We start from the raw sequence: 14,541 nt of genomic DNA, 5'->3' as shown, positions 1-14,541 counted from the left end.
TGAAGGTGACGTCCAGTTTGGTGCTAAGAGACGGGAGAGCCCGTTCTCTCGAGGGCCATGTGGGACTATGTCCTCGGAATAAGAAGAACACTTCCGAGCTGAAAAGGCCCTGGTGCTTGCTGTCTTGGCAGCCAGAGAGGTGCCTGACGAGTGCAAGGCCAAACGGCAGCCCAGGCGTCCTGCCCAGACCCCCCCTGTAGGCTCTGCACCCCTTGCTCTGCAGGCACCGCCCGGTGAAGTGAAGGGCTGGGCGGGAGGGAAGGTTCCTGGGTCTGGGCCCCCCCGTCCTGGCCCCCGGCCCCCCCCCCCCCCCCCGGGCTCACCGGGTACGTGGGCTTGGTGGTGATTTCCAGGAGCTTTTGCTTGGCTCTTCGCTCCGCCTCGCGGGCCTCTTGCAGGTCCTGCTTCAGCTGATCGGCCTCCTTGGCCCTGCAGGGGAAGGAGGAGCGGTCACTCCTCCCGAAGGTGAGGAAATGGATCCCTTTCCTTCCTTCCCCCCCGGGGAGGAGGGACCGGGGTGAATCCCGAGGATGGCACCAGATCAGACAAACAAGGTGGAGGGTCGGGGGGGACACGGACCCAAAACCAGAACTTCCAAGCCAAGGACACCATTCCCGGGTATCGTTTACTTCAACCGGCGAATCTAAGCGGGACGAGCAGGGAGCCGTGGGGAGAAGAGTCGGGAACGAACCCGTGCACTTGGTGGAGGAGGAGGAGGAGAGACGGGGAAGGGGCTACGGACATTCTCTGCGTTGTCTCTGGGTGAGAGTGGGATGAGCACAGGGAGAATCCAGTGGATTCTTTGTGATCCTTTGGAGGTGAAAGAACGGACTCTTCACAGCCGCCCTCCACCCCCACCCCCTGAAACTCATCTGCAGGCCAAGGGCCCACCCCCTCAGGCACCATCGCTGAGGGCCTCATACTTCAGTGCAGGTCCTTGCCCTGGAGGACACAGGATCCAACCCATCATGCATCACACGTGGGGAGGCCACCGGACACAGGGAAAGGGGCCCAGGACAGGGCAGAAAACAAGGAACCGTAGGCTCCGACCGACGTGCAAAAAGTGGAGAGGGCCCGGCCGGCGTGGCGCGGGGGTTGAGCGTCGACCTAGGAACCAGGAGGTCACGGTTCCATTCCCGGTCAGGGCGCATGCCCGGGTTGCAGGCTCAGTCCCCAGTGTGGGGCGTGCAGGAGGCAGCCGACCAGTGATTCTTTCTCATCACTGATGTTTCTCTCTCTCCCTCTCCCTTCATCTCTGCAATCAGCAATATATATATAAACAGGAAGACTGTGGTGATCACACCTCGGTAGGGAAAAGCCAAATTCCAGTGCTCTAAATCCAAAGGGCCAAACGCGGTGGGGAACGTGCCAGTGTTTGTCTGGAGGCTGCAGGACCAGAACAATCCGGAACCTAGAACAGTCTCTGCAAAGTACAGGCGGCCGCTCCGTCCTCCAGCCTGGCTGTGAGCCGGGGCCTCCTCGCCAGGGAGGATCGGGGCCCCCCCCTCCCGTCTGCCGCAGGCCCCTCCGCACCAAGGCAGGCCTGCGGGAGGTCGGTGCCTAGCGTCTACGTTAAAGGTAAACAGAGCCGCTGTCTCCCCACATGCCCCTGAATCAAACGAGAAAAAAAATCACATTTTTTTTAGCCCGGCCGGCGTGGCTCAGTGGCTGAGCGTCAACCTAGGAACCAGGAGGTCACGGTTCGATTCCCGGTCAGGGCACACACCTGGGTTGCAGGTTCGATTCCCCAGTGGGGGGCGTGCAGGAGGCAGCCGATTGATGGTTCTCTCTCATCATGGATGTTTCTCTCTCTCCCTTCCTCTCTGAAATCAATTAAAAAATATATCTTTTTTAAAAAAAATCACGTTTTTTAAATGTAAGAAGAGCCTCCTCAGGTCTCCTCAGCTAAAGCAAATCTGGGACGCGCCCGATGGTTTTCCCGCAAACACGGAATCCGAGGGACAGGGCTCATCACAAAGGCACACGCGTGACAGACGTCACTCCACGCGAGAACGGTGTGCCGAGAGCTCCGGCAGCGCCGGCCTGGCCGCGGAGGAGCCTGTCCCCGCCCCGGACAGAGACGCAGCCTGAGGACGGGGCAGGTGAGGACCGAGCGGCCCCCAGCCTGGGCCCCAGTGCCCAGGGCCCCCTCACTCTCGCCCCCCCTCTGACCTCCTCTCAGACTCCTCGGCCATCTTCAGCGCCAGCACCTCGGCCTCCAGCACCTTCTGCTCCATCACGCGCTTCTCTTCCTCCGTCCGGATGGCCGTGGCCTTGATGCGTTGCATCTCCTGCTCGGCCTCCGCAGCCTTCTGCGCCAGGAGCTTCGCCTCCTCCTCGGTGATCTGGGCCTTTTCCGCCAGCAGGTCGGCCGTCTCCTCGGACCGCATCTGGAGAGGAGGGCGCCGGGAGCGGGCGTCGGTGGGGATCCCCTGCCCGTTCCCCCACCAGATCTGAGCCCAGACCCTCGGGTCGGCAAGAACCAGAGTCTTGCCCTAACCGGTGTGGCTCAGTGGATGGAGCGTCGGCCTGCGGACTCAAGGGTCCCAGGTTCGATTCCGGTCAAGGGCATGTACCTTGGTTGCGGGCACATCCCCAGTGGGAGGCGTGCAGGAGGCAGCTGATCAATGTTTCTCTCTCATTGATGTTTCTAACTCTCTATCCCTCTCCCTTCCTCTCTGTAAACAATCAATAAAGTAAATTTTTAAAAAACCCCCAAAAACAAAAAAAATAAACCAGAGTCTCGGATTCCTTGGGGCCCTGCCACTGAGTGTCCCCTCAGACGACAGCCTGGCGACAGACGACAAGCAACCCCCCCCCCCTCTTCTCAGAAGGGCCTTTCAGGTCCCACCCATGGCAGCAACATGGAGGCGCCGGATGGTGAGTCCCCACAGAACGGAGGCTTGATGAGGGGGAAAACCACCTTCACCCCGTTCTCCCTTCCCTTTAAGTCAGCTCCAAACCAGGGGAGACTCTGCCCCCAGGGGGACACCTGACGATGTCTGGAGACATTTTTGATTGTCTCCAACGAGGGGTAAGATGGTGCGACCAGCATCTAATGGATCAAGGCCAGGGACACCACTAAACGTCCTTCAATGACGGGGCAGACCCCACCAAGGACGATCTGGCCCCAGTGTCGGTCGTGCCGAAGCTGAGATCCGCTTTAAAGGTATCCCACTAACCGGGGAACTTATATGCATCTATTCACAGCCCCCGGGAGGCGGACAAGAGTGGTGAAGGCCTGGGAGGGGCGGGGCGTGGCGGGGGCGGGGTGGAGGGGGCGGGGTGGTGAAGGCCTGGGAGGGGCGGGGGCGGGGTGGGGGCGGGGTGGAGGGGGCCAACGGGATAAGCAAGCAAACGGATGTCCGGTTTCGAACACCTGTGATACTTTCAACAACAAAGATACAACCTGAACCTGCCTCTGCCAGCACCGCTGAAAGGAAAAGGCACTGGTTTGTGTGGGTGTTTTTATTTTTTTGTTTTTTTTTAGCTGAAACGTCACAGCAGATGTCTCTCATTTGCGGTGCCCGGGAGGTCTAACTCCAGCAAAGCGAGCGAGCGAGCGGCACGCCGTGCAACCTCCTGGGACCCAGACCCCTCGGGAATCACCAGCGCTTCGTTGGCCATGGTGGCTTCCTCTTTCATCTGCAGCAGCCGCCTCTCCAGCTCGTCCCTGGTGCGCTCGGCCTCCTCCCGCATCTGCTTCTCTCGGGCGAGGCGCTGCCGCTCCATCTGGGGGGCGGGGGAACGGGGGACACGAGAGCAGCCACTGAGTCGTGGGCTCACGGCCTACGGTGCCACGGGAGCCCAAGGGTGCCCGGCGTGCAGAGTCCCCGCGGTGGGGACACTTTCCTTCCGGGAGCCAGTGCCATTCTCGTCACCCACCACCCTCTGTCCTCCTAAACCAGCCGCCGGGGTGCAAACTACGCTCCTTGAGAAAACATGGAGCGGGAAAGAAACCAGCAGCAGCCTGGCCGGCGTGGCTCCGTGGTTGAGCGTCGACCTAGGAACCAGGAGGCCGGGGTTCGATTCCCCGTCAGGACACAGGCCCGGGGGGTTGCGGGCTCGATCCCCAGTGTGGGGCGTGCAGGAGGCCGCTGATCAATGACTCTCTTTCAACATTGATGTTTCTGTCTCTTTCTCTCTCTCTTTCTCTCCCTCCCCCTTCCTCTCTGACATCAATAAAATATATATTTTTTTAAAAAGAAACCACCAACAAACAGCCACGGCCGGTCTCTACCTGGATGGAAGGGGCCACTCTCACACACCGTGCCCCGCGGCTGCCAGGACACAATGCAGGTTCCTTGTCCCTGAGACGGAGACCCCGAAATAGGCGGCTTTCTCATCTGGTGGATGAGCCACCTCGCTGTTGCTCATGGACACAGTCCTCTCCCGCACCTCTAATCTCATCAAGAATGGCTCGCTCTCGCCTCGGACCCCAGAGAAGATGGAACCGTTCTGTGTGATGCATCAATAGCTCGCACGTCGTATTTCACAGGGGGAGCTGCGGCAGCCACGGCACAGACCCGCACAGCCCCCCGCTGAGGCACCCCCTGAGCCAGGCCTGCGACGGGAGGGAGCACAGCACCCGTCCATACGGCACCGGCCCAGCCCCCGCCGCCTCCCTCGCCTTCTGCATCGCCCTATGAATTGGGCCACATGCCGAGCTTAATCAGGCGAGCAAGCGCTGGGCTCGGTGAGCCTGCGGCCTGGTCCGTACTGAATTCAGGAGGCAGAGGCCAGAAGTGACCAGGGCGCTGTTCTATTTCCTTTAATAATTAAAGCAACATTTAATCACGTCTCGTTTCAAGCTTCTCTCAAATGGGAGATTTCTAAGAGCGCTGCTTTTTCTAAGTACTAAGCCAGGAAAAAAAAAAAAAAAAAAGCATTGCACCTCGGAGGAATAATGCAAAGACAAGCAATAAAATCCTGTAAATTCTCCTCCAATTTTCCTCTTACAGGTCAATGAAACGCTTGGCCAATTTGTGCTCTCATTCCATCACATGACGACTTCCACTCGGCGGATAACTGCTTGTCCATTACCCAGCACATGAGAAAAGCCTGGCCATCCCCTTCCATTCCCAGCACCGCACCTTCCCTGAGGTCTCCGCCCCCATAATGAGGGGCCCCCGTTTGCAAAGTGGTTCAAGTGAAAAAGACTCTCGGCTTGGCCGCGTCCTTTGATCGGAGGCAGACGAGGAGAACCATTAGCTCCATGTGACAGAGGAGAACACGGAGGTCTGCGAGTCGGGGCACTCGCTCGCCTCACGTACTAAGTTTCCCAGCCGGCTCCGAGGTCAGTGTCTGCACAGGGGCCACTGAGCCCCTGACCCGCAGTTGCCAGATGCCAGGGACGTGCCCCTGCTGTGCTACAGGCAGGGGAGGTCCGGGGGGCGTCCACGCTTCTCTCTGCCACGGCCCAGAGGCCCTGGACGCACGCGCCTTATCGTTTTCAGATCTCTCGCTTCTGAGCCCTGCTCTGCTGACAAAGGGGTCAGAGGTCACTTTTCTTCTGAAAGTTCCCACTAGGACCCTGTGCTGGCTCAGGAGTGTCTCTTTGTCCAACAAAACCCAATCCACCCCTCCAAAGCATCCCCCAGGGCACACGGATGGCCCGCCACCTCGGAAAGCTAAGAGATGGAGAGTCGGAAGCACTGGATCAAACCGGGCATCTCATTCTGAAGCTGCTGGCGGGGAGCCAGGCGCGCCTGAGGACCCAAATCAGAGACAGCTGCACGCAGACTAATTATTACACCTTCGAGCCTGCGAGTCCTGAGGGCCTCCGACTGCAGCTGCTGCTGCTCTGCCTAGGAGTCCATCCAGAACCACAATTAATATTCTCGGCAGCGAAACTCGGGCCAGGGGTGTGGAATTCGGGGAGTCGAGAAGGTCTACGGGCAGGAAACAGTGATGCAGACCGTCCGGTCTGCTGATCAGCGCTCCCGGCACCTCCCGGGGTGGGTGCTGGGCGCCTGGGCTGACCTAAGGCGGGAAGTGCAGCCAGAGGCTAATTAGCATTCCAGCAGCAGCACAGAAACGCTGCCATGCATTCCATCACCACCTAATGAGAAAAGGAGCAGGCCGGGCAGAGGAGACGGGCAGGCAAGAGGACGCTCAGCTGGACGGAGGAGAGATGGATGCACGGGCGGGGACAGGCAGGCTTGGCTACTTCTTCCCACTTCACCTGAGTGGAGGAGTAACTGGAGACGTTTCCTTCAGATACGCGACTGGAGTTTATTCCTCAACTCCAGAGCTGACACCCCACCAGCTGGCGCCAGCCAAGAAAGATTCAAAAGAGATAAGAGTCCCCTTCATCGCCCAGCTGGCGTGGCTCAGTGGCTGAGCGATGACCTAGGAACCAGGAGGTCACGGTTCCATTCCCGGTCAGGGCACATGCCCGGGTTGCAGGCTCGATCCCCAGTGTGGGGCGTGCAGGAGGCAGCCGATCCATGATTTTCTCTCATCATTGATGTTTCTCTCTCTCTCTCTCCCCCCACTTCCTCTCTGAAATCAATATAAAAAGAGTAGCCGTCATCCATGACCAAAGGACCCCGGTCAGCCCGTAACCACGCCTTCCCTCCTGGGCCAGGGCCGCCGGGGGTGACAGCAGCCCAGACATGGTCTTGCTCACCTGCTTTCTGGCTTTCTCCTCCCGGGCCTGGGCTTTCATCTGCTGAACTTCCAAAGAGTCGGCCTTCCTCCTCCTCATGAAGAGGTCATGGTTCCCAATGCACAGCTGCAGAATCTGTGGCCGTGGAAGCGGGAGGAACGGTAAACCCACACATTTCCGTCACCGCCTGCGGCTCCCCCACGCCCCAGCACCGCGGTCTGCGGGCCCTCGTGGGCAGCAGGAAGCCCGAGAGGGAAGCGTGGAGAGAGACGCCAAACCCCTGCTGATGGCCCCAGCGCTCTCAGCTCCGGAGACAGCGCACTGAAGGTGCCGACAGCGCACTGAAGGTGCCGCAAATGTGCCAGGGGACGGAAACCGCAGGAGAGAAGCCCGAGGGGCGTGGCTCCATGGTTAAGAGTCAGCCTAGGAATCAGGAGGTGGAGGTTCGAGTCCCGGTCAGGGCATATGCCCTGGGGTTCAGGCTCGGTCCCCAGTGTGGGGCGTGCAGGAGGCAGCCGATCAATGATTCTCTCTCATCATTGATGTTTCTCTCTCTCTCTCACTCTTCCCTCCTCTCTGAAATCAATAAAAATATATTAAAGAAAAAAAAAAAGAAGATCTTTATGATCCCAGGATAAGGAAAGTTGTCAAGCAAGACACAAACGATTAAGGAAAGGACGGATACCTTCTTCTACATGAAAACTGAAGAATTTCTCGCCCTGGCCGGCTAGGCCAGTTGGTTGGAGTGTTGTCCCGATATGCCGAGGTTGTGGGTTCAGTTTCAAAAAGGGCATTCGATTTCTCAGAAACACCATAGCTATCGGTCACAAAAGCCAGCCTCTCAACTTACCAGCTTGTTAACACGGAGCTTTGAGGAGTTAAACTTGAAGACGTCGATTTTCTTATCCAACGGTTTAATAGTAAACTGAAAGAAGGAAGTGGAAGATGGTTTCGGTTTGACGGCCTGGAATGTTCCCACCAACCGGGGACTCACACAACAGCAGCAGCCACCCCGGCAAAGGGCCAGCACGAGGCTGCGCCGTGCCCTGGCTTGCGGGGGCCCAGGCACGAAACCACGGTGGACTAGAGGCGTCTGAGGACGCAAGTCCAGGGCTGTGGGAGTTCAGGGTCCTGAAAGGCGTGCTCTCAGCACCATCGTGGGCTCAGAAACCTGAACTATAAACCCCTGGGGGGCCCAAGCTCCGGGCTGACACTGGGAGGGCCACGCTAGACTTTAAGTCATGGCCCTGACGTAGGCTCACAACCTAGTGGAACTAGACTAACCACAGGCAGTTACTGGAGAAGTCACATCTCATATTCGTGCCTCATTGTGGGGCACCAATGTGCTGGGGGATTCAGAGTGGATCTACCAAAAGTAGGAGGGACTTAAGCTGGTGAAGAATATGTACAGAAGTTAAAAGATAGGATGGCTCGGCCGGTGTGGCTCAGTGGTTGAGCGTCGACCTAGGAACCAGGAGGTCACGGTTCGATTCCCGTTCAGGGCACATGCCCGGGTTGCGAGCTCCATCCCCAGTGGGGGTTGTGCTGGAGGCAGCCGATCAATGATTCTCATCATTGATGTTTTTATCTCTCTCTCCGTCTCCCTTCCTCTCTGAAATCAATAAAATATATATATATATATATATATATATATATATACACACATATATTTTAAAAAAAGATAGGATGGAAGGACATTCTACACAAGGAAAGCAATACAAATAAGGCAGAGATGGGCAAATGAGCGGGGTGTGTGTGTGTGTGTGTGTGTCATCAAGCATGGCTCTTTGATGACAGACGGTACCATGGGCTTCGACGCATAGGAAGGCAGGGGTGTGCTGGGTGGAGAGGTGGGCTGGGAGTAGACAGACAGAGGGGTTCAGACCCAGTGAGATAGCGTATAGGGAGTCACTTCAGATTTCTGAACATGGGATTATTACATGAAAACTGATAGCGGAAGGAATACAGTAAAGCGTGAAGACGAATAGACTGCAGCGGAAGAGGCAAACACAGTTCCTGAAATCAAAGGGGAGAGAAAGATGAATAATAAGGAAGGTTAGGGTGGTAGCTTCGTGGGAGAACCCAGGGCCAGACCACTCAGCAGGGCAGCGTATAAAGAACAAATGGCGCACACACCCAGCCAGCGTGGCTCAGTGGTTGAGCGTCGACCTAGGAACCAGGAGGCCACGGTTCGATTCCTGGTCGGGGCACATGCCCGGGTTGCAGGCTCGATCCCCAGGGTGGGGCGTGCAGGAGGCAGCCGATCAATGATTCTCTCTCATCGCTGATGTTTCTACCTCTCCCTCTCCCTTCTTCTCTGAAATCAGTAAAAAATATATATATATTTTTAAAAAGAACAAGTGGCAACGGTTGTTTTCAACCATTCCTGATGAGACCAGACAGATCCCACATTTCCAAGATGTGCTTAAAAAAAAAACGGGTATCCATTCCCCAGAAACACCGGCTACGCAGACAAATAGGTTTGGAAAGATCTGTTCTCGGGTGTTTCTTTCTCAGGTTATGTTGTCCAACAACGGGTTAGCACGAGGACAGAAAATAATCCTTTGGGTAGCTTTTGGTCAAGTTAATTTAGAAGCGGTACTGCTCCCCCGGAGGCTGCTGTTTGTGAATTTCGTAAGCTTATTTTTTGGCCTTGCTGTCAAGTCCCGGAGCTGTCAGTGGGAAACCACAAGTGGCGTGGAAACGGCGGGCTCTGCGCCACGCCGGGGCCGCACAGAGAATCAATGAGTCGCTTGAAATAAACCAACGTTTCTGTGTTGACAGCACGGCTGTCATACAGAACCACGCGGGCTGCTTCCTGTGAAGTCCCATCAGTCTGGGGTCTCCTTACTGTGCGAGTTACTGACAGGACGGAGCGCGAGGGCGTCTTGCCCCGGAGAGGGTGTAATAGAGTTTGGTGTGTCGGGCCACCCTAAGGGACACTTGAATCCTTGGGTTCTGGGAGAACGAAGGTTTGGGGAGCCTTCAGCACACTCATGTGTGGGTGTGCAGTAAACAGCCTCCATAAAATTAGAAACGAAAAACTACCCTCCCCTGGCACACCGACTGTTTGAAGTCGCGTGGAGCTTTCCATTTAAGTACTTAAAAAAAAAAAAAATCCCTAAATGCTCATCTCCTGGGCTACTTACCAAAATCCGAAAGCCAGAATGTTTTGAGTTAAGAAGCTCAATCTGGCCTGGCCGGCGTGGCTCAGTGGTTGAGCGTCGACCTATATAAACCAGGAGGTTACGGTTCGATTCCTGGTCATGGGTCAGGGCACATGCCTGGGTTGCAGGCTCGGTCCCCAGGGGTGGGGCGTGCAGGAGGCAGCCGATCAATGATTCCCTCTCATCATGGATGTTTCTATCTCTTTCTCCCTCTCCCTTCCTTTCTAAGATCAATACAAAAATATATTTTTTAAAAAGAAGCTCAATCTGTCTCGTCAAGCCCGGACAAGCAGATTGCAACCGCGTGTTAGGAACTGGGGGGAACTGCCCCCAGAAAAGAGAAAGCAGGAAGCCTGCCTGGGGGAGGCGGCTGCGCGGGCCACATGAGCTGTCAGTTACTCCACACTCGGCGTCCTGGCTGCGCTGGGCACTGTCCGGGCCGCGCTCCTCTGCCTGGTGCCCTGGGATGCGGCTTCCGGGGACCTGGAGCGCAGGCCCTGCAATCCCACTCCCCGGACACGGGTCACCCGATCCCTCTGCATCGCTACCGCCTGGGATGTGACCCGGGAACCCCAAACACAGCCCTCTCTCTCCCAGCAGCGTTCCTGTGAGGACTGAACGAGAGAGAGCCGGGGTGAGAGGGCTTGTAAGACGTCAGTGTCCCCTCCGTCGTCAGCCCCATCAGCCCCATCGTGACACCACTATACCTTCCTGGAGGGCTCAGGCGGGATTTCCTACATCTTTGCTTCCCCTACAAAACCTAAGGTGTAGAGGGCCGCCTGGGAAGGCACATGGGCATTTCTTTTTCTTTTCTTTTTTTTTTAAATATATTTTATTGATATTTTACAGAGAGGAAGGGAGAGGGATAGAGAGTCAGAAACATCGATGAGAGAGAAACATCGATCAGCTGCCTCCTGCACACCCCCCACTGGGGATGTGCCCGCAACCAAGGTACATGCCCTTGACCGGAATCGAACCCGGGACCCTTCAGTCCGCAGGCCGACACTCTATCCACTAAGCCAAACCGGTTTCGGCTAGGCATTTCTTTAAATTGTTGTCAGCTGAGCCCCAGGCGACTGGCAGAGCCACGTCTCGGTTACGCCCTCCCCAAGAAGGTGGGGGGCGTTATCAGTACTGACTTTTTACCTCTGTCCAGGTGCCGGGGAGCGGGCTTTGATATGTAAATCCAGGCAAGCACCAGGAATACTAGGGCCTACTCAAGAATGCAAATAAGCTCCTCTGAGCCTAAGTTTTGGTGATACTTCCTGGTATTTGGGGGTATAAAATAAATGTGCTGCGTGGGCTCGGGGTCGCTGCCTCTCCATCAGAGAGGATGGCGTCCCACCTGGCTCCCAGCTTTGTCTCTATCTTTCTATCTGGTCTCTTTCTTTCTTTTATTTCTTAATCCCCAGCTCCTCCACTCAGAATCAGACCGGTTCCTTTTCCGTGCTGACTCGGAAAAAAGAGAGAACACCTCTACATACGGCAACCCAGATGCTCAGTAAATCCTTTAAAACTAACAAAGAATGAGTAAGTGAACAAACCAATGAATGCAGGATTACAGTGTTTGGGAAATGCTGGATAGAAATATTAGAATTCTAACTTAGAATGTTGATCGAAGTGATTTAAACTTAATTATTCTCCAATTCTGGTAAGCAGGTTCGCCTGATATCATTATTTATTGTTGATTCTCTCTCTCTCTCTCTCTCTCTCTCTCTCTCTCTCTCTCTCTCTCTCTCTCACACACACACACACACACTCACACCCCCACCATACGTACAAGCTGGACACAGAGAAAGGGTTTAATATCCACCACACTTAAAATGCAAAGAGAATTTCTCACCAAAAACAGAAAGCCAAGTAATAAGAAATGGTTACATTTGGGGTTTACTGTTTGTCCTTTGGGGCTCAGTTCTGACAGGCTGAGCTCGCAGGGCGACAGGCTGTTAGTCAGCAGGGCGGGGGCGGGGGTGTAGGGGGTGCAGGGATGCTCTTTGAAAATAGAATGCCGATACTACCCTGTAAATGCTATAAAAATCAATAACCAAAACACCCACAGCCTGGGCATGAAACGATTTTCCCGCAACAGGAGAAGAGGGGCTGGGGACCCCGCAGTCAGGAGGGGCGATGGGGAAGGCCGGCGGCCGGGCCGGGGTGCAGCTGCGAGCGGACAGGTCCTACCTCCTTGTCGCTGTAGGAGATGTTTCGGATTTCGTTCCATGGGAAGGAGATCTTGGGGGTCAGCCTGTTCTCAGGGTCGTAGATGTGAAGCCCCAGCGCATCCACGCCGAGCAGCAGCTCGGTGCCCTTCTTGTTCTGTGGGTTCAACAGAGAGCGGCCGCTGTCAGCTCCGGCCGAGGCCCGAGGTTTCGCCCCGCGTCCCACAGGACCTGGGCCACCGTGTGACAGATGACAAGCTCCAGCAGGTCCCCACCAAAGCCACGGCTCTCTTGCAAACCCAGGGGGCCTCCGGCTTCCTGAACGGGGGCAGGTGCAGACACAACTATGCCATTCTGATGACCCACGTGTCCCCGGAGAGGGACGGCGGGAGGCTCCTGTCACTGGCTCGATGGCTGAAGCAGCGGCAATCTAAGCATTGCTAACCTCTGAGGAAACAGCCAGGTTGTCACAGATGTAAAATAAAAGCCTGTAAGAATCATTTCTCATGTTGAAAGAAAAAAAACTGTTGGCCCAGCCGGTGTGGCTCAGTGGTTGAGCATCGACCTACGAACCAGGAGGTCACGGTTCGATTCCTGGTCGGGGCACATGTCCGGGTTGCAGGTTCGATCCCCAGTGTGGGGCGTGCAGGAGGCAGCCCATCCATGATTCTGTCTCATCATTGATGTTTCTATCTCTCCTTCTCCCTTCCTCTCTGAAATGAATAAAAAATACATTTTTTAAAAAATGTATCTTAATGTGATAAAGCAAGTATAGTAAAGTGTTCATTGTAGAATCTACGCAGGTTTATATGGGTAATCGTTAAAAAAAATTCAACTTTCCTGTATGTTTGAAATTTTTTATAATAAAATGTTGGAAAAATATATCAAAATGAAGGATATGTAAATGACACGACCATAAGGCTGCTTAGCAATTTAGCTGATTGACTACCCATGTGCTCTGTACCTCTGTAGGGCAGCCCTGGTCAGCAGTCAGAGCTACCAGAGGCCCAGCGCCCTGGCCCCCACGTCACCGACCCGGCTGTGGTCTGGAGGCCGCGGTCTGGCCTTTGTGTGACGGTGGAAGGAAGCTCCCGGCACAAGGAACTAAATAAAGCGTGTGACCCCTAGCTGACAGCAAGGAGACTAAACCAAGACTCCAGGGCAGGGAAAGGGACCTGCAAACGGAGAAGGTGCTTGGACCGCGAGGAGAAGGAGGAACCGAACAGCGGGAGGGCGAGTGCTCCAAGATCCATTTCTCTCCTCTTCCTCACACCCCAGAGTCAGGTGTTATTAGCAAACGGTGGGAGAGTTTCCTCTGCTCGTCTGCAAAGCTCGGAAAACTACGTATTATGTTAACACAAGTGAGGCTTTGTGCTCTGAAAACCTATGGTACGTTCTGGAAAACGAGGTATTTCATTATGGTTGGTTTTTTGTGGGTTTTTTTTTAGTTTGGCTTTTAGAAAAGAAAGGATTCCACCCTCTGCCTTCTATCGTTATGACTCCAGCATTTCAGAGAGAGAGAGAGAGAGAGAGAGAGAGAGAGAGAGAGAGAGAGAGAGAGAGACTCAAGCAGCCCCTTTTAAATTGCTTTCAGTGCACACATTGAAGGTGAAGGCAGGAACTTGAACACAAAAGACGACGAGGGCCGTTAGCTTTGTCTGTTGCGTAAAGTAAGAAACCACACACACACACACACAACGATATCGGGCTGCTTGACAGAATGGAAAACACCAATTTTCTTTGAATCGAGGTGGTGGGCATGATGGAGCAAGAGGGATTGTGCTGACAAACCACGGAAATGCATTTAAATTAGTCCGGCCCAGGAGAAACCTAACAATGAGCAGATTCAAATGAATAGAACTTGAGAAAACAACCTTCCGCATTAGGATGGAAAACCTTTTAGGCACCTGCACAGAGATGACACCACATCACTTGTCGGTGTGCCTTATTTTAAGCGAAGTAATCCATTTAGAAATCTGTATTTAGCCCTGACCGGTTTGGCTCAGTGGATAGAGCGTCGGCCTGCGGACTGAAGGGTCCCAGGTTCGATTCCGGTCAAGGGCATGTACCTTGGTTGCGGGCACATCCCCAGTGGGGGGTGTGCAGGAGGCAGCTGATCGATGTTTCTCTCTCATCGATGTTTCTAACTCTCTCTCCCTCTCCCTTTCTCTCTGTAAAAAAATCAATAAAATATATTTTTAAAAAATCTGTATTTAGAAAAAAAAAAACAACCAAAAAAAATCAGGTAGACAGCTTACCCTAGACCAGTGGTTGGCAAACTCATTAGTCAACAGAGCCAAATATCAACAGTACTACGACTGAAATTTCTTTCAAGAGCCAAATTTTTTAAACTTAAACTTCTTCTAATGCCACTTCTTCAAAATAGACTCTCCAGGCCGTGGTATTTTGTGGAAGAGCCACACTCAAGGGGCCAAAGAGCCGCACGTGGCTCACGAGCCGCAGTTTGCCGACCACGGACCTAGACTATTTTAAATGTGTTCCACTGTACCCAGATTTAATAGAATATTTACAGGGATCCCAAAAACGATGGTTGCTTTACCGTCTACGCATCTGTAGTTTGGAGCTAGCGATGCAATAGCTCAAC

General features: G+C 54.5%; 1 protein-coding gene across 2 annotated transcripts in view; it reads right to left on the bottom strand.

The window, feature by feature from the left end:
* Positions 1–14,541, bottom strand: part of NF2 (NF2, moesin-ezrin-radixin like (MERLIN) tumor suppressor) — a 79,451-nt gene that overhangs the window by 19,381 nt on the left and 45,529 nt on the right. For both annotated transcript variants that reach the window (XM_080649840.1, XM_080649839.1), the window contains exons 8-13: positions 11,959–12,093; positions 7,461–7,535; positions 6,632–6,745; positions 3,610–3,732; positions 2,173–2,390; positions 324–429 (exon numbers count right to left, since the gene is read on the bottom strand). In XM_080649840.1, the coding sequence (XP_080505966.1) occupies positions 324–429; positions 2,173–2,390; positions 3,610–3,732; positions 6,632–6,745; positions 7,461–7,535; positions 11,959–12,093 (771 nt within the window). The remainder of the gene's footprint in view (positions 1–323; positions 430–2,172; positions 2,391–3,609; positions 3,733–6,631; positions 6,746–7,460; positions 7,536–11,958; positions 12,094–14,541) is intronic.

This window comes from Plecotus auritus (assembly GCF_963455305.1).
Source record: "Plecotus auritus genome assembly, chromosome: 13".
NCBI classification, from domain to species: domain Eukaryota; kingdom Metazoa; phylum Chordata; class Mammalia; order Chiroptera; family Vespertilionidae; genus Plecotus; species Plecotus auritus.
The sequence above is the reverse complement of the archived record's forward strand: the minus strand, read 5'-3'. Positions and strand labels throughout refer to the sequence as shown.